Source organism: Lissotriton helveticus, chromosome 4_1, assembly GCF_964261635.1.
Source record: "Lissotriton helveticus chromosome 4_1, aLisHel1.1, whole genome shotgun sequence".
NCBI classification, from domain to species: domain Eukaryota; kingdom Metazoa; phylum Chordata; class Amphibia; order Caudata; family Salamandridae; genus Lissotriton; species Lissotriton helveticus.
In genome coordinates, this window is record NC_136063.1 from 656,739,811 (window position 1) to 656,759,608 (window position 19,798).

At 41.7% G+C, this 19,798-nt stretch overlaps 1 protein-coding gene across 1 annotated transcript in view; it reads right to left on the reverse strand.

The window, feature by feature from the left end:
* Positions 1–19,798, reverse strand: part of RP1 (RP1 axonemal microtubule associated) — a 1,491,030-nt gene that overhangs the window by 394,450 nt on the left and 1,076,782 nt on the right. The window contains exon 27 of the mRNA XM_078686181.1: positions 10,605–10,824. Within this exon, the coding sequence (XP_078542307.1) occupies positions 10,605–10,824 (220 nt within the window). The remainder of the gene's footprint in view (positions 1–10,604; positions 10,825–19,798) is intronic.

The window sequence follows — 19,798 nt, forward strand, 5'->3', positions numbered from 1 at the left end:
TGTGAAAGGGCTCCTCTATAATGACAACTTGTGCTGGGCGTGCAAAACTTGGAGCATTTGATGGCTGCTCTTTCAGTGCTGTTTACGTAATTGAATCACTTGAACACAAACATTGGTACACACTTGGCAAACAGTAGTTTTAGCAACTGGACATCACCTTGGAAGGATGTTTGTGGAGGAGTGACACCAATGGGCAATATACCTCACACTGCTTTAAAAAGATCATGAGCAGCCCTGCAGCCATATTGCAGTGGCAAAGTATACTAGTATATCCTCCCCATTGACAAATCTTGAGGTTGTAGCATAGTGAAAGGGTCAACCACTAAAATGTCCATGAAAAGACAACTGGATTGCCAGTCTGTGGGAGAAGTTGGTAGGTATGAGGGAAGGGCTTCGATCTCTGTGTAAAGGTAAACCTAATTTGCATCGACTATTGCAAACTCCTTCTTCATATATAAGTGTCTGCACTGGCAAAAATTAAACCACTAGCAGACCGGTGAATCATGTTGCCCTTCCTTCTGATCTCCAATTGACTCTCTGTGGCATTTGTGTATGGTGTTCATTATAAATAACTTATACCCTCATTTCAAGTGGTCCAGTAACTGGTATGACATTTATATCACCTGATAATATACAACTCCACTGAGTCATACCTATTCAGGTTGAGATAAATACCCTCCAATTGCAAGTTTTGGGGAAATAACATGCAGGTTTTGGTGCTGACTGCAACAAAATTTGCATACTTCAGTAAATATCTGGCATTTTTCCCTTTCAATATTTGTCACAAAATTCATACTTGTAACAGGAGTTATCACATATATCACAATTGGCCGCTGGTAATTACGGCCTTTTTGTCGTAAGGTCCCTCAGGGATATCCACTGGATCGATAGCTAATAATCACTGGCTAGGGGAGATACATAAAGTAGTAGGAGTTTCCTAAGGTATTGGGCGGGTCATAGTTAGAACAGTTGAACTAAACACAGGTGGGAATCATCTTTAAAACAGTACATTATGTTAAATTAATTTCTTTACATTCAAACTCAATTCAGCTAAGTTCAAAATACTTTTATTCAGACATTAAAAAAAATATTCTAGTCATAAAATCTTTACAGATATAAACAACCACCAGTTGATAGCATCTGAATTTTCTGTCATACTAAATAAAATGCAACAGATATAACAAAATCAAATAAAGTGACCCGTCTATGTATATTTTCTGTGACACATCTCTATGGCAGCTGTCATAAGCTATGTAAGACTTTGTCACACATACACTTTCCAAGCTTTTCATGGGTGCTATCACAAAATGTAACATAATTGGTAGCTTAATTGATGTCAAGTTGAATAACCAATTGATAAATATTTGAGAATGTTTCAGACAACAAACTCTGGGGTATATTTTCAAACATTTTGCACTGGGTTAGCATCACAAAAGAGCTGCTAACCAGCAAAAAAATGTTGGAGTTGGAATTTACTTTCCAGCAAAAAACATGTTTTGCACTGGAACGTTCCCTAAAAGTAGCACAAAGGGTGTGAAGCACTGCTTTGCATTACTTACCATCAAGAGTGCATTATGTGGGTGGTACATGGGTGTTCCAATGCAACCAACTATGCCATTTGATGCAAAAACTTATCTACAAACAATTGTAGACAGATGTAAAACTTGTCTAGGCATGCTAGACTCATGCACACACCCTAGCGCTATGGCGCTAAGGTGTGTCGGTAGCGCTCGGCAGCTGAAATCAGCACCAGTGCTAGGGAGAGGGGAGGAGAGAGCCATTACTCTGAAGATGTGGTGCAATCCTGCTCCCTCTCTGTCATGCAATGCAGTACAGCCTCTTTGGGTGCTGCGCTGCATTGCATGACTTTTTTCCAAATCTGTCTCACTGTGTTTTAAGAATCATAGGGCAAAGCCCCTATATCTATGTTTAGTTTACTGGCATTTAACTTTTTAGGTTTTAGTAGTAACTAGGGGTGGGCGGTGTGCTCTGCTGGCAGAGTTCACAGAGTTTTGCCACTCCGCGCTCCGCTTGGAGCTTGGAGTTCAGCAAAAAATATTCTGCTAACCAACGGAGGATCAGAGTGTACAGGTGCTCAACCGACTGCTTTCCACATTTCAAAGAGCTCCAAAATACACAGACTTCAAGCCTGGATCTTCTGTTGTGTCTGGAAAGACCACCATTGTATAATCAGCCAACACTGTTATTGTTTCACGAACGTTCACCGACAAGTGAGGCTTTCAATTTGTTCCTTATGTAATAATCTTATACAACTATTCCTCGTGTTATGAATGTAAGTGGTGTCGCTGCCATCTTTTGGATGTTGTTGTTGCCAAATTTTCTTCCATTCAACTTATACATTCACAAGTCACGTGAGCTTGCCTGACCCTAGCATTGCTGACGGGTTGCGGCAGCAGTAAGTAATCTAAATAGCAAACACCATACTCTGTGCATGTGCAAACCCGCTTTGCACATTTGGTAAGTGTCATTTGAATTATAGGTACTCCAGTGTTTCTCTTGGATGGGGGCTCTCGTCTTATTAAATCTCAGTGAGTGCTGGGAACATGGACGAGGATTTGGTATTGGCACTGTATGTGCAGGTAGGGGAGGAAAAAGAGGTGCTGTGAAGTTCAACATGTTCACTCTCTCTATCGCTTCACAGAGCCGCTACACCCGAGAAAGTGATGTCCATGGTGGATACATTTTGGAAACTGTTGGATCCTAGTCCAGACATCCATGGTCTATTCTCGCAGTTCAACCAGCTTTTCTTCTGGGGGAAACTGGCAGGTGTTGAGATGAAGTGGAGTTCCCGCGTGACACTGTGAGTACCAGCAACCATTGTAGTCTTGCGCCTTTTAAGCGTCTATATGATGCAAATTCGATCAGTTTTTTTAATGATGATTAAATAACTTTAAAACATGAGTACGTTTTGACATCAGGTCTCATGCAGATTTATTAGACTAGCAGTTTGTGGTAATTAGAGGTTGAAGAAAAACTGCGGTATCTTGCTGAGTTTTTATGTTACTCTACAGAGTACAACTCCATGAGTTCCCCCACCCCTAGTAATAACCAATATAGCAACAGCTCTTTTTATTTGCCAAGGACTACCTGTGCATTCTCATACTAGTTTATTTACTTGGGGGATGATTCTTTAATTGCTTTTCCAGGGGATGTATGACATTACAACGCATGCTTTTACATCGCATGTCTTTACAACGCGGTTTTTGCAACGCAAACCTGTACAACGCATAGCGCTTCGGGGTGCTGGATAGTGAATAGTTTAATTTACTATTCCAACTCCAGTCCCCGTGGACACTAGGGAAGGTGTTGGATAGTAAATTAAACTTATTCCCTATCCTGGAGCGCCCCCCAGCGCAATGCGTTGTAATGGTTTGCGTTGTAAAAGTTGCGACCTATCTCCCTCCTTCCCTGGGTGGCAAAGATCACAGAGGCCCATGTGAATAACATCTTAACAAAACATCTGGCTTCTGCACACCTACTTGATCCTACACAGAACGGTTTTAGACCTGGACATAGTACAGAGACGGCACTCCTATACATGGTTGAACATCTCCGCTCTGTACTAGATGCAGGTCAAACGGCGGCACTGGTCCTTTTGGACCTTAGTGCCGCCTTTGACACTGTATCTCACACCATTCTTATACGTAGGCTTGGTGAGGCAGGTATTTCAGGCAGGGCGTTGGATTGGCTTCAATCGTTCCTTTCGGAACGATCCTTTCAGGTTGTAGTGCCACCGTTTAGATCTAAGCCTCATGCCATCACCCAAGGAGTCCCGCAGGGCTCGGCATTGAGCCCCACTCTCTTCAACCTCTACGTTCAACCTTTGGCGGAGGTTGCGAAGAGTTGGGGTCTCACTATGGTATCATACGCCGATGATACCCAGTTGGCGGTGGCTCTCAATGGGGGCTCTGACCAACTGGCATCGAACTTTGCGGATGGTTTGAGGGCTGTTGCTAGTTGGCTTACGGCCAACTGTTTACAACTCAACGCCCTCAAAACTGAGGTGATGGTACTGGGGAAACATCCTGATCTGTGGGGTGCTAGTTGGTGGCCTAAAGAGTTGGGACCTCCCCCAAAACCTGTTTCAGAACTTAAAAATCTTGGCGTCTGGTTGGACTCCAAACTGACCTTCTCGTTCCATACCAAGAAGGTGGCATCCATGTGCTTTGGCATTCTGCGCGGTTTGAGGCCTATCCTCAAATTTTTTGATGCCCCCACCCGCCAGATGGTGATACAAGCTAGCGTATTATCGAGGCTCGATTACGCGAGCTCACTGTTTGTGGGCGCCAACCAGGCGGAAGTCCTGCGACTCCAACGGGTCCAGAATGCGGCAGCCAGGGCCCTAGTGGGCTTGCCGCGCTTCTGCTCAGCCCGTAGTACAATCTTCAAATTGCCTTGGCTGCCTGTAATTAGATGCATAGAGTTTAAAACCCTTTGCTTTGCGTTTAAAATTCTTAAAACTGACACTCCCACCATCCTCCAGCACCTTCTGACTTCATACACCCCTTCGCGCAGCCTTCGTTCTGCCGGCCAAAATTTGGCACTTGTTCCTCGTTTCCAAAAATGTAGACTGGGTGGCCGATCGTTTACGGTTCTGGCCTCCAAACTGTGGAATGCACTCCCTCTCTACATTCGTTCTTTAGAAGACCTTTTGTCCTTCAGGAAAGCTGTTAAAACTTATTTTTTTCCTTTGTCTTATTAATTACCCTCTACTTTGTCTGTGTTGTTAGTTATGTTACCTTTCTCAGATATAGCGCCGGGACGCCCCTTTGCTGGGGCAGCTGTGCGCTCAAAAAATTCAATTAACATAACATAACATAACATAAAGGCACTGCTTGGTAAAAGTTGCGTTGTAAAGGATGTTTCCCTTTTCCGGGGGACAAAGCAAGAGCAACTATACATAAAATGTGTGAAATATTCTGTTTTATTTAAACCACACAGGCAAATATCTCATTGGGACCTTCATTTAGAGTTATCCACCACACGTGGATTTCCCTAATGGGGGTGTATTGAGTCTGGTTGTTATTATTTTTATTCTGTCAACCTTTGCAGAAACAATTTCTAAATATATCCCTCTTGAATTATATATATTCCAATGCAGATTTACTTTAGAAAAATATCATTTTGACTGTCTCTTATTGAGTTCACAGGTACCCTTCATGCATAGCTTGGCCGACTTTGAGCATCTAATGGATGATCTAACCCATGCCCCAAAGGTATCTTCTATAGTGAAGTTAGTGGTGCTACAATACAAGGTACTACTAGGCTCTCCTTTCAACTATAAAACTCCTTCAATGGCCTTACAGTGACAGTACGCTCTTGAGATTCCCATCTTAATGAGTAAAATAAGAAATTGATGGGAGGATTGCGTCAATTACCTCTGACACTGGTGAATCCTCTGGAACACATTCCAGTCGTTTTTTCTACTCAATATTCAGAAGGTATTGCCCTAGTGATTTGAGCTAATATGTTCTAGTTGGAATAGGACCAAATCTGATTTGCATATGGTTCATCTATGTCTGAATTGGAACATTGTTATGTTATATTAATTTGTGTAGCACAGTAATCACCCGAGAGGGTATCAAGGAGCTTGGGCAGGTGTGGAGGTCTGTAGTTCCCAAGATGCTTATACGAAGACCCAGGTCTTCAACTTCTGGCAGAGCCCAAGAAGTATGGATGAGGCTCTGATGTGTTGAGGGAGGCTGTACCCTATCTTGGGTGCAATGTAAGAGAATGAACAACCTCCAGTTTTGCTTTTGTGGATATGGGGAATGTGTGTGAGTGAGAGTGAGGAAGAGCTTAGATGTCTGGTGGGTTAGTGAAAGTGTAGGAGGCTGTTCAGGTATTCTGGTCCTGTGTTGTCTTGGTATTTGTAAATGTGCAAAGCATGAAAGCCAGATATGTCTGAGCTAGAGTGCAAACCTATGACATTTAGAATGCATAGAGACATTGGAGAAGCATTAACTCTCTGAACTAGCTTCTCAGCTGTATTTCAACATACAAAAGTTCATGCCTCTTGTTGTCCTACAAAGACTTTTTCCCCCAGTATTTTATGTCACAGAAACGAGTCAGTAATATCAAAGAGGAAATTCCCTCAAAAGCCAGGACATAAGGTCTGTAATGGAAAGTTGGTTTCTTAATCCTCTTTGACCCTCTGAAGAAGCTGGGTCAAGCAGTCAAGTTCTATCTCGAAGGAGGTGGTATGAAGGTTACTTGAATGTACAGTATAATTCTTCTATCACTATTATAATGAATATATGATGTCCGGCCAGAGATATTTTTTACTTGAATTACACCTTAAAAGTATAAATATATGCACAGTAAATTTCATGGGATGGATCAGGTAGATTTGCAGTCCTCTGCTCTGGCACAAAACCTTGAGTTCTCCCACTTGATAGGTCCTGTAGACAAAGCGGGAATAGAGAAGAAGAAGTGAGGGACAGGATGCCCTCACTTGTTACTCTGAGAGCAACAGTCATGCTCCATTTTATTTCTAGCTTCCTGTAAAAAACATGTTCACTGCCCTGTAAGGGTACTTTAAACAATCTGTGCACAGAAAGTTTATTGTGATCAGACTTCGTTCTACATTTTTTCAGATTTTAATTGCATATACAATGTAGATAATGTGCACAAAGATTCCAACTTATGGAGAAAATAACTGCAATGACTGCACCTAATTACCAAGGGGCGGTCAGTAGGTGTCACCGCAGGAAGAGCTACTGCAATCCAACCTTGCATATATGCTGCCACCAACCCGGACTTTGGTAAAGGATTTTTTGGGGGTTACAACTTTAAAGCTCCAGGTTGGTGACACCAAATTTCGGTCTCCTGTATGTTAGGGTGCCCCAACAGTGTCCATATAGATGATTTGATTTGCACCTGGGGAATCTCCTAGGGTTACAGACATTGATATATATATATATTTCAGATACAGCCCAAAGATGATGTTGGGCACTCACGGGCATTCAAATTAAGATTTATTGATAAAACGTGCTACCACTACTGACAAACGCGGTTTGGTCACCTGGCCTTCGTCAATGTCAGTATCCCTTCATGTCAAATCACCTTATAACATCACATTCATTGATTGGGAAACAATTCATAAAAAGAGAAAGCGGACTGTGGCAGCGATAGGATGGTTACGGAGAAACAATACATGGCGGTGGTCACCTTTGAACGTTACAGAGAATGCTAAGATTGTTTCGAAAAATGTCCAACCACATTCATCTGCACTGCGTTTGACTTGAGAAATGGAACCTGAGGTACTTCCTACAGTTAATGCTGCCCAAATGGGCTATAACAAACGTACCTTCCTTGCTTGACCACCTACGCTTCACTATAGCCTTATAGCCCGCCGTAGCGGGCTATACCGGCTATTAAAGGCCCGCTGAATCGTTAAAGGCCCGAGCCGAAGGCGAGGGACTTTAACGAGACAGCGGGACTTTAATAGCCGGTATAGCCCTGCTACAGAGGGCTATAAGGCTATTAGAACATTCTGCCACTAGAGGGCAGAATGTTCTAACAAATTAAACAAAGGGTTCTCGAAGCTGGAGGGGATATAAATCCCCTCAAGCTTCGAGAAGCCTTTGTAGAACATTGGAATGCTCTGCGGGCCTTTACCGCCCGTAGAAGCAGGGAGCACTCCATTGTCTGCAATGGAGCTCCCAACATTCCAATGTTCTAATTTTGTTTATAACCCTGAGTCCTTAAACCCTCAGACAAGGGAGGCAATGTAGTGGTTATGTCTAGGATCTGTATAAGGAAGGAGCTCTGCGCCTACTGAGGGACCAACAGAGCTACAGGAAAGCTGGCATAAGCTGCAATCGAAGACTGGATGTTTCCACCCACCTACATGGCGGTCGTATCATTACATGGTGATTGGAACCGCCAACTACATGTCAGGCGGTCTCCATCCCACAGTTATGGCGGTCCGACGCTCGTCCGACCGCCATCCTAATGAGGCCCACAATATTCAGTCAAAATGTTATTTGCAGTATAAGTGAGCATGTCTCTATGCAGGTTAGGGTGAGCGGCTGGTCAGAGAGAGGCCCAGGTCATGCAAGTGCACCCCATCCCATCACAAAGCATTTGTGTTTCATCAGATAGACAAAGCCAAAAATGTGCATTATCTCTGTAAGGCTCCCTTAATCTGAGCAACAAATCTTTTCCATTAGGAGTTATGATTTTCCACTCTCTCCTTAATACAATGCATTTTACAAATGCATATAAATACAAGACTAGAAATTGTCTACCCTCAAGTTCCTCAAATCTTCCTAAATGGTCAAGTGTTGGCAACCATTACGTATTTACTGGCTTTAGCAGTGGCTTTCAGAGCCTAAGCCACAAACATTTTAAAACATTCTCTATTTTGTATCAATTCACACCTAATAGCAGGGGATTATATTGTTTGCAACGCACATTAAATGCTGTTCTAAGACTGGGGGTCGTTAATTGAAAGGAACTAATGGAATATTCAGGCAGCACAATATTGAGACGTCTTGTTTAGGTGAAGTGGGCATAGTACCAATCTTAGAGAATGTACTGGCGTCCGGGTGCACATATTGTTCTCAACATGTGTGTGCTTTTTGGAGAGCCAAGCAGTGATTGTAGCATTTCGTTAAAGTGTGGAGTCATTTTAAACTTTTCTTCACATATCATTTGATGCCATTTTATCCACTGTAGTAGCGTTCTGAATTTTAAACAGGCACTTTGTAAGGCGTTTACACAAGCTTCTTCTGTCTGGGGAACCTATATTTAGTTAAGAGTTCTTGACCGAAAAAAGTGACAAAACCCTATACATCAACAGGTAAGAAAACAACAACATCTGTGAGCGGAAGAGCGGTAGGGAAATTGCAAAATAAATACATATATGGTATACATAATGGTGACATTAGTATAAACCTAGAGCACTTAATAGATGTGTGCATTTGTATCAGGCAGTGATTGAACGTACATAAAAAAAACAGAAGCACATTAGACAGAGGCATGAAGATAGATATTTGTATTAAGCAGCAGTTGTGGGAAAGAGGACTGGGTGAGTATCTTAATAGTACATGGATATGTCACACTTCTTGATGCTGTGATGCTTTATCACAGAAACTGTATCTCCCTCAATATATTTAGAGGGTACAGTAGTCATCATTTCTGTGGTAGGCCACAGTAATGGTGCATGCAAGCCTAGCAAATGACAATGCAAAGTGACACCTCACTATGCTTCACTAGTACAGGCCAAGCCGCACGCTTCTATTTATTCTCCTGGCCAAGCCTGGCCATTGGAGTTGAAGGCACGTAACTTTGGCGTTAAAGGTCACTCAGAGTGGGTGGCTCACTACAGTTTCCAGTGCAAACTTATATTCATGGTAGATGCAGGGAGTGTTTGCATAGATTGCACAGTTGTGTGCTTTGTACATTTCAACACACTTGACCATAATTTTGCAACTGCTAAAACACCCACAATGTAAGGTAAATCTCCAAGGATGACAATTGTGTGTTCTAAAAACATCAATTTAAATGATAAATCAAAGCCAACGTTTGACCCCGTCTTTCCCAAATGAGTTACATAGTAATACGGTTACATCCTGTCTATCTTTAGGCCTATATGCAACCAGCATCACTCCAATAAGGTAGCATGTAAAAAGATTGCAATATTACTGTGTTGTATGTGTCATAGGTGCAGATGCATCCCATTCTCCGATGCCCAAGCAACAAAGACCCCTGCCATGCCTCCCCCCATTCTTGGGCCTTATGAGGCGCTGCTTCCTGGCCTAGCTTGTCTTTACTTGCTTAAGTCATCTGTCAACTCAGCTGCGCACTTGCCGTTTAGTCAAAAACCCTTTACAAGTAACAACTCAGGTTGGTATTCAACCACGTATATTTCATTCCAAGGTTATCGAGAGGTACTCTTCAGTGTCGGGGTGATTATTCTCCATTCATATACAGACCCAGGGTGACAAGCTGAAAGTCAAAGTTTCAGATCAGATAATTTCCAACTCAGCCTTTATCTCTCCTATGGTTTACAGAATTAGCAGTTTGACCTAAACTGCACGTCAGTCCTGGAAAGTAGGCTCTACATATTTGTCACATAGACTTTCAAATTCCAACCATATTGCAGATTCAATCCTTGTTTGTTTAGTATTTGTTTCAGTCCTGATGTCACCACTGGTGCTTTTCAGAATGATCAAGGATTAAGTTCGAGTCCTTTCTTGGTCATCATTCCCAATATGTGATACTTGATGACTCCCCCTCTCACCATATCCAACAACCTTGCAAGACTCTGACCGCTAAATACATTGCCTCAACCAAAACTGGACCTTTAACCATAGTAGTGTAAGGATCATTATAATATTTGTTTGCATTTGCATTACCATTGCATGGTACCCCTGACGAGGTGCTGCAGCATTTTCAGTGGACCGGAAGGTAAAGATATTGGATTTTTCGTGGCAGCTGAAATAGATGGATGTGGACTTTGATTCTCTTCCCAAGGGGGATTTAAGTCACCACTGCCTCGGCTCAGTTATGTGGGCGAGTCATAGCCCTTTGACACCATGCACAGTTAACCCATAGTGTTAGGAATAAACACTTACCTTTTAAAAGTTGTTTTTTGGGTCTGGGCACAGCTATCTCTCTCCAGGTATCTCCATCGTCCTTCCCTTCATGGAGCCAACGGTTCACAGCCAGACAAAACTCTGTGTCTGAAGCCATATCCAAAAGTCTAACCTCCGTTAGATACCACCCAGGATTTTCACCACTGTTGTCATGGCCGATGCGTATTTTATACAGCTCACCAAGGTGTTTCAGTTTAACCTGGGCACAAAAAATACAGTCAATAGACGGTGACACAGTTGGTACGCACATATTGAATAACTATAAATATATATATATCCAATGTCCATTATTCCAATGCCACAAACAATGATCCACGGCACTCCAAGGCTGTAAGGATCCTTATTTGTGGCATGGGAATAATGGATATTGAATGTTATGGGTCTCGCTAACCCGCCACGGACCGCCGTCACTAGAGGCTAGGGTTGAAGCGATCAATCGTTGTGGAATATATATATGTATATATATATATATATATATATATATATATATATATATATATATATATATATATATATAATCTTGACAAAGGCTGTAGAACAGCCCAAATGCGTATATGTAAACCACTGTGTATTTGCTGTAATAAACTTCACCATTAAATATAATGGGCTTGCCCAGAGTCCCTCAAAACAGGGTGTACAATTTTAAAGGCTACAAAGGGTTCTGTCAGGTCCCATATATCTTGAACAATCAACATCTGTACAAAAGGGTCACTAAATGAGGGAGTGTCTTAATAATTAAGACTAGCAAATATTATCCCCTGGCAATGAATGTAGCCAATCAGTGCTGAATTATTTTGCAAACATTAGTAAACAGCAAAATTAAAGGAATACCACAAAACACAAGAGGCAATTTCTAGTTTGATATACTAAGTCATTTAACCAATGTTACTTTCATTCAAGCAATTTACTTTAATTATTTGCTTTTCAATATGCTGTCTAGAACACATACATTACATAATAACACATACATTTACATGGGGAAAATATACAAATCCCAGTGTCCATATACAAGCTACATGAAACAATGAAAGCAAATAATATCAAATGTCCGGATTCAAAAGCTCAGAATATCCTTTTATTCACGTTATCTATTTTAGGATAACTGACACGAGACATTAGAACTTGGCGTTGACGTTATAACCCTGTAGGTTTCTGTTAATAACTGCACATCACAGCGGGACTTCCTCAGGACTACAATGATATACAAAATGAGGACAGCCTGCCAATGCTGTTACTTAGAAAAAACACAATTTTCTGATTTCTTGAAGAATTGTCATCAACCCCAGCCGGGATTCACTTGATAGCTATTGCAACTCCTTGCAATTTGTTCACTCCATTAGCCATATGGATTAAACTTCAATAGTTTTCAAGGTGTACCTGGAAGCTTGCCCTCACTCTTCCTTCATCAGAATAATATATTGCACATCACCATTCTGTTTGAGTGCCGAGCTGTGCTTTCTGGGAGAATATTTTGAAAATAGAGGTGTTGGAAGCGGAGACGCAGTATTACAGCAGCACTGGCGGGTTGGACGTACGCCGGCCACTGCTGAAATTCTGATTGGATATATATATATATATATATATATATATATATATATATTCACTTAGGAATTAGCATTTAAAAAACCATTGAAATTGCTCCTATATAGTTAGTTGTACTAACTATATTTCGCGCACCCGCAATCCACTGCTGATGATGTCACATATTACATCATTCATGACATGGTCAGTGACATCACTGATGACATCTCAAATGACATCACTGATGACATCTCATTTGACATCACTGATGATCACAAGATGGTGGCCAACACTTCCTGGTTTGGACAGTTTGGAATGTTGACAATCGACTGCCAGCCAATCAGAAACTCGCTTGCGCACGTAAGGGTACGCGCACGTACGCGTACGGTACGCGTACCGTACGGTGAGCGCATATAGAGATATAATTTGCTCAAATTCAATTTTCTCAACAACTACTGGAAGGGATTTTCACCAAATATAGAAAAGGCACTACTGCAAACCTGTCCCTACCATTTTACCAAGATTGGTGTAATTCCGTTCAGCCGTTCGGGCTGTAGCCGTGTCTAAAGGTCCCATAGAAAATGCCATTTGAAAATTTTCAAATTCAATTTTCTCAAGAACTACTGGGGGAATTTTCACCAAACATAGCAAAGGCACATCTGCATACCAGGCCCTACCATTTTGCCAAGTTTGGTGTAATTCCATTTATCCTTTTCCCCATATTTAGTCTAAAAATAAAACTCATAGTGAGTTAAGTCTCAATATATTGAATAGTTCATATAAAACAATATACTTTGATAGGAAATGTAAAAAACATAATTAATGGTCATATATTTAAATCTACTAAATTGTATAGATATGTAAATTCCCATAGAGATATAACACTCCAAATTCATTAGAGACCTGCTTATTTCATTTCAATATAAAAAACTCATGTATGAATAAACTCCAAGTGGAGATCTATTAGGAGTACATATACCAATTGTCCAGGTTACCCTGAGGATATCCCACATTATGACAAAGAGCAGCTATTTTAGCATAGTGCAATATATATATATATATATATATATATATATATATATATATATATATATATATATATATATATATATATATATATATATATATATATCAATGAAAAAACCATAGGTTTCAGGCCTTATATAGTTAGGAATTAGGCACAAGAAAGCAGAAAAACAAACGTGTAGAACACAAAAAGGGGGCAGGGTAGGAACACCCTGACCCCCTAGGGCTGCTCAGGTGGTCCCACTAGGATATTAATATATTTAAACGTTATCCGCTAATAGAATTAGCATTTAAAAAACCTTTGAAATTCACTGAAAAAAACATAGGTTTCAGGCCTTATATAGTTAGGAATTAGCATTTAAAAAACCTTTGAAATTCACTGAAAAAAACATAGGTTTCAGACCTTATATAGTTAGGAATAAGCATTTAAAAAAACCTTTGAAATTCACTGAAAAAACCATAGGTTTCAGGCCTTATATAGTTAGGAATTAGCATTTAAAAAAACCTTTGAAATTCACTGAAAAAACCATAGGTTTCAGGAGTTATATAGTTAGGAATTAGCTTTTACAAAACCTTTGAAATTCACTCAAAAAACTATAAGTTTTAGTGGTGTTATAGTTAGCTGGACATTTTACTCATACAAAACCATTGAAATTGCTCCTATATAGTTAGTTGTACTAAGTATGTATCGCGCACCCGCAATCCACTGCTGATGATGTCACATATTACATCATTCATGACATGGTCAGTGACATCACTGATGACATCTCAAATGACATCACTGATGACATCACTGATGTGCATGTTTGAAGAGGGGTAACTAATTCCCCTTGCATACTGGGTGTCCCTGGCAGCCATCTTGTGCCTTGTTCGAACCAAGGCACAAGAAAGCAGTGAAACAAAGGTGTGAAACTCGCAAAGGGGCCAGAGTAGAAACACCCTGACCCCCTAGGCCTGCTCAGGGGGTCCCACAAGGACCCCCAAGGCAAAAAAAATAATATATATAAAGTGATATATATTATAATAATTATTTTTTTTAAAGTCGCGGGGTACAAAAAACAATAAAAAAATATAAAACAACAATAAGAATAAAAAAACAGTTCTTTTCAGAACTACCTCCAATTTATATAAAAATGCTACATTTTTAAAAAACTCTGTCTTTCTTTTTTTCTCCAGGGTACGCGTACTGGTACGTGTACCGATATGTGTACCGGGGCGCGCACCCCCTCAAAAAAAGAAGAAAAAAAATAATGAGTGTGTGTGTGAGTGGTGTGTGTGTGGGGGGTGTGGGGGGGTGTGTGTGTGGGGGGGTATGTGTGTGGGGTGTGTGTGTGTAGGATGTGTGGGTGTGTGTGTGTGTGGGTGTGTGTGTGTGTGGGGGTGTGTGTGGGTGTGTGTGGTAGTGAGGAATGTGTGTGTGGTTGTGGGTGTGTGTGTGTGAGGTGTGTGTGTGGTGTGTGTGTGTGTGTGGGGGGGTGTGTGTCAGAGGTGTGTGTGTGGGGGGGTGAGGTGTGTGTGGGGGATGTGTGGGGTGTGTCTGTGAGGTGTGTGTGTGTGTGGGGGGGAGTGAGGTGTGTGTGGGTGGGGGTGTGTGGAGTGTGTGGGTGTAGGTGGGGTGTGGGGGTGTATGGTGTGTGTGTGGGTGTGGGTGTGTGGGGTGTTTGGGTGTGGGTGGAGGTGTGGGTGTATGAGGTATGGTGGGCGGTGTGTGTGGGTGGGTGGGTGTGGGTGTGTGTGTGTCGGGGTATGTGTGTGGGGCACCCCCTCAAAAAAATAAAAAAAATAATGAGTGTGTGTGTGGTGTGTGTGTGTGGGGGGGTATGTGTGTGGGGTGTGTGTGTGTAGGATGTGTGTGTGGGGTGTGTGTGTGGGTGTGTGTGTGGGGGTGTGTGGGTGTGTGTGTGAGAGGAGTGTGTGTGTGGGTGTGTGTGTGTGTGTGTGAGGTGTGTGTGGTGTGTGTGTGTGTGTGTGTGAGGTGTGTGTCAGAGGTGTGTGTGTGGGGGGGGAAGGGGTGAGGTGTGTGTGGGGGATGTGTGGGGTGTGTCTGTGAGGTGTGTGTGTGTGTGTCTGAGGGGGGAGGAGGTATATAGGTGTGTGTAAGTGTGTGGGGTATGTGGGTGTGGGTGGGGATGTGGATGTGTAAGGTGTGTGTGTGGGTGTGGGTGTTTGGGGTGTTTGGGTGTAGGTGGGGGTGTGGGTGTGTGAGGTGTGTGTGAGGTGTGTGTGGGTGTGGGGGGTATGTGTGTAGGATGTGTGTGTATGTGTGGGATGTGTGGGTGTGTCTGTGAGGTGTGCGTGTGTGTGTGTGTGGGGGGGGGAGGTGTGTGTGTGGGATGTGTGAGGTGTGTCTGTGAGGTATCTGTGTGTGCGTGTGTGTGTGTTGGGCGGGTGAGGTGTGTGTGTGAGTGAGTGTGTGTGGGATGTGTGGGTGTGGGTGTGGATGTGTAAGGTGTCGGTGTGGGGGTGTGGGGTGTTTGGGTGTGGGTGGAGGTGTGCGTGTGTGAGGTGTGTGTGGGGAGTGTGTGGGTGTGGAGGTGTGGGATTGTGTGCGTGTGGGTGTGTGTGGGACGTACTTGTAGGTACCTAAAACAGCCACAGAACCAAAAGCTCTTTTCAGAGCTACCCTACCTGTAATCACTCAAAATGATTATTTTATTATTTATTATTATGATTATATAATTTTTTTCACTATTTTTCCCCATGGTACGCTCCCCGGTACGCTCCCCGGTGCGCGTACCGGACGCTCCCCCGTGAAAAACGAAAAAAAATAAAAAAAATGTTTTGCCCCGCGGGACCCTTTAATGGCCCCCACATCAAACCTAGGGGGCAAGGGGGGGTCTACCCTGCCCCCTTTTGGTCATTTCCCCCTTTGATTTTTGCCACCTCTTGTGTCTCAATCATACCGAGACACAAGATGGCGGCCGCTGTGGACTGTTTCGAATGTTTACAGACACCCGAGAACCAATCAGCTTCCCGTGCGCAAGTCACGTGGCGCGCCCGGAGCGCTCCCCGGTGCGCGTACCGGGGCGCGGCCATAGATATATACATTCTTTTTAACCTAAATTACTCAAAATCCTCTGGAGCACATATCTTGAGACATAGCAAAGGCACATCGGGCTACCAGTCCCTACAATTTTGCCAAGTTTGGTGAAAATCCATTCAGCCGTTCGAGCTAAAAGTGCGACAGACCGCCCTATGGAAATTAACATGGGGAAAACACGTTTTGGGACTCCCCTTTTATCTCGGCCCCCGCTTGACGAATCCCCCCCCCAAACTCTTAGGGAAGGACCGGAGCGCTGCGAGGCAAAGTTGCTGAAAAATTCAGGCAGATTCCTCAACCGGCGCCAAAGTTATTCCCAATAGAATGTTGCGATTTCCCTATGGAAATCAATCCTAACTATATATACCTACTGGCGACCGCCAGTAGGTAATATATATATATATATATATATATATATATATATATATATATATATATATATATATATATATATATATATATATATATATATATATATATATAAATATATATATAAAATTTCTATGGCAAAATGAAACCCCTCATTTTGTTCCTTTTCAAATTAAATGTATTAAGTGTTACCACTTTATTCCAATCAAGATGCCTTCAGGTGTGCCATACTTTTGTCATAAGTAAGACTGTTAGCGTTCTAGTTGTTCTTTAGAACACTCTGGGACATTCTGTCATTGGGCTATAGTTGGGCTACATCTGGCTGATATTTGGGCTACATTTGGGCTCTTTTGTCTCTGGTGCCCATCTTGGGAGACTGCATATCAGAATTTTTTTAATGAAATATAAGAGGATTTGAGAAGTCACTCAAAATGTGCCCTCATTTTTCTTTCTTCAGCACTAATCATAATTTCTATGGCAAAATGAACCCCCTCATTTTGTTCCTTTGCAAATTAAATGTTTTAAGTGTTAACACTTTATTCCAATCAAGATGACTTCAGGTGTGTCATACTTTTGTCATAAGTAAGACTGTTAGCGCTCTAGTTGTTCTTTAGAACACTCTGGGACATTCTGTCATTGGGCTATAGTTGGGCTACATCTGGCTGATATTTGGGCTACATTTGTTTTTTTTTGTCTCTGGTGGCCATCTTTGGGCTACATTGGGCTACATTGGGCTACATTGGGCTACATTTGGGCTCTAACATATATATAGCCCAATGTAGCACAATATATATTTTTTCAAAGTTAATTTTCGTAAAAACCACTGGAGCATATATCTTGAGACATAGCAAAGGCACATCGGGGTACCAGTCCCTACAATTTTGCCAAGTTTGGTGAAAATCCATTCAGCCGTTCGAGCTAAAAGTGCGACAGACCGCCCTATGGAAATTAACATGGGGAAAACACGTTTTGGGACCCCCCTTTTATCTCGGCCCCCGCTTGACTAATCCCCCCCAAACTTTCAGGGAAGGACCGGAGCACCGCGAGGCAAAGTTGCTGAAAAATTCAGGCAGATTCCTCGACCGGCGCCAAAGTTATTCCCAATAGAATGTTGCGATTTCCCTATGGAAATCAATCCTAACTATATATACCTACTGGCAACCGCCGGTAGGTAATATATATACATATATATTCACTGAAAAAACCATAGGTTATAGACCATATATAGTTAGGAATTAGCATTTACAAAACCTTGAAAATTCACTGAAAAAACCATAGGTTATAGACCATATATAGTTAGGAATTAGCATTTAAAAAACCTTATTTTACTCACACAAAACCATTGAAATTCCATATATAGTTAGTTGCACTAACTATATATTGCGCACCCGCAATCCACTGCTGATCATGTCACATATTACATCATTCATGACATGGTCAGTGACATCACTGATGACATCTCAAATGACATCACTGATGACATCACTGATGACAACATCCAGTGACTGTATGTTTCTGTAAAGTTAAAATATGTCTTACATATTGAAGAATGAGTGGATGTATAAGTGTCTGGATGAAGGATTTAGTAGGTGCGTGACTGACTGTATGAGTGAGTGATTAAATGTGTCTCACTGAATGCATGGGTTAGTAACTAAACTGTCTTAATTTGTGCATCATTATGTCTGTTGTTCTGTAAACTGCTGCATGTGTTGATCATTAGCTATACGAGAGGCTATATGTGTTATTAATTGGTTGCCCAAGTATTTCTATGGGAGATTGAGTTTGTGTGGGGGTGGCTGGAAGGTGTGTGACTCTATGCATAGATGTGTGAGCAGTTTATTCACTAGGTGTATGAGTTCAAGAGTGCATGTGGAAACAGCTACATGGGCAGTTGACTGTGTGCATGAGTGTATTGATGAGTGAATGGATATCTCAATGCTACATGTCATAGTAAGTACATATGTAAAACACAGTACATGTGAGAGTTGGCATATATAAATAACTGTGCATGAGAGCCACTGAATGAGTGAGTGGTTGTATCGATCATTGTGAACTTGTATCAGGGATTGTATAAGAGAGTAAATATGTGTTAGTATATGTTTCAATAAGTAAGGTGTGTTTAACTGTATAGTTGAAGAAATGGAGGTGAGATTGTTTCTTTGCATGACTGACTGGGTGTGTGAGTAACTCCATGGATGAGTGGCAGTGTGTGAGTGTCTGTATACACTGAGTGTATCTAAGGTTATATTAGAGTCTGAAGAGGTTTATCGTATTAGCACAAGAATGATGTCAAATGAGATGTCATCAGTGATGTCATCAGTGATGTCATTTGAGATGTCATCAGTGATGTCATCAGTGATGTCACTGACCATGTCATGAATGATGTAATATGTGACATGATCAGCAGTGGATTGCGGGTGCGCAATATATAGTTAGTGCAACTAACTATATATGGAATTTCAATGGTTTTGTGTGAGTAAAATAAGGTTTTTTAAATGCTAATTCCTAACTATATATGGTCTATAACCTATGGTTTTTTCAGTGAATTTTCAAGGTTTTGTAAATGCTAATTCCTAACTATATATGGTCTATAACCTATGGTTTTTTCAGTGAATTTCAATGGTTTTTTAATAGCAAATATCATAAGCTGTCGAATGTCAAGTACGTGGTAAGTGAAAACATTTTCGTGTTTATGCACACTGATCTGCTTTGAATGGTGCCCCCCCCCCCTCATTTCTATTAGGAGTACTCTCTCTTTGCAGATAGTGAAAGGTAGTTAACGCAGGCCTTTGCCCCCGTTGTAATCCGTCGTGCCTGCTTCTCTCTCCATTTGATTGATTGTTATCCAAGTATTTACTGTTTTAGAATTAGTTCTCTTTGGTTCATTCTCTATTTACAAACAAACACAGAGTCGCAATACTCTGTTTAGTCTTTGCAGATAACGAAAAATCGTGTAAAAAAAAAAGAAAAGGAATCGAGCAAAATCAGTAGGCCACTAATGGGATCTCTTTTTGACCTCGCTAAAATAGAAACCTTAGGAACAACCCCTCATGACAAATACAAAACTAGTGAGATGAACTGAACTCCACACAATGATGGCTGCAAAACAGCTCGGCTCCGCCACCCACCCCGCCCAAAATAACGATAAAGAACAGCTGCCATGATTGGTTGCGGAATGACCACGACGGAGCTACGAAATGGTGCTGCTCTCATGCTA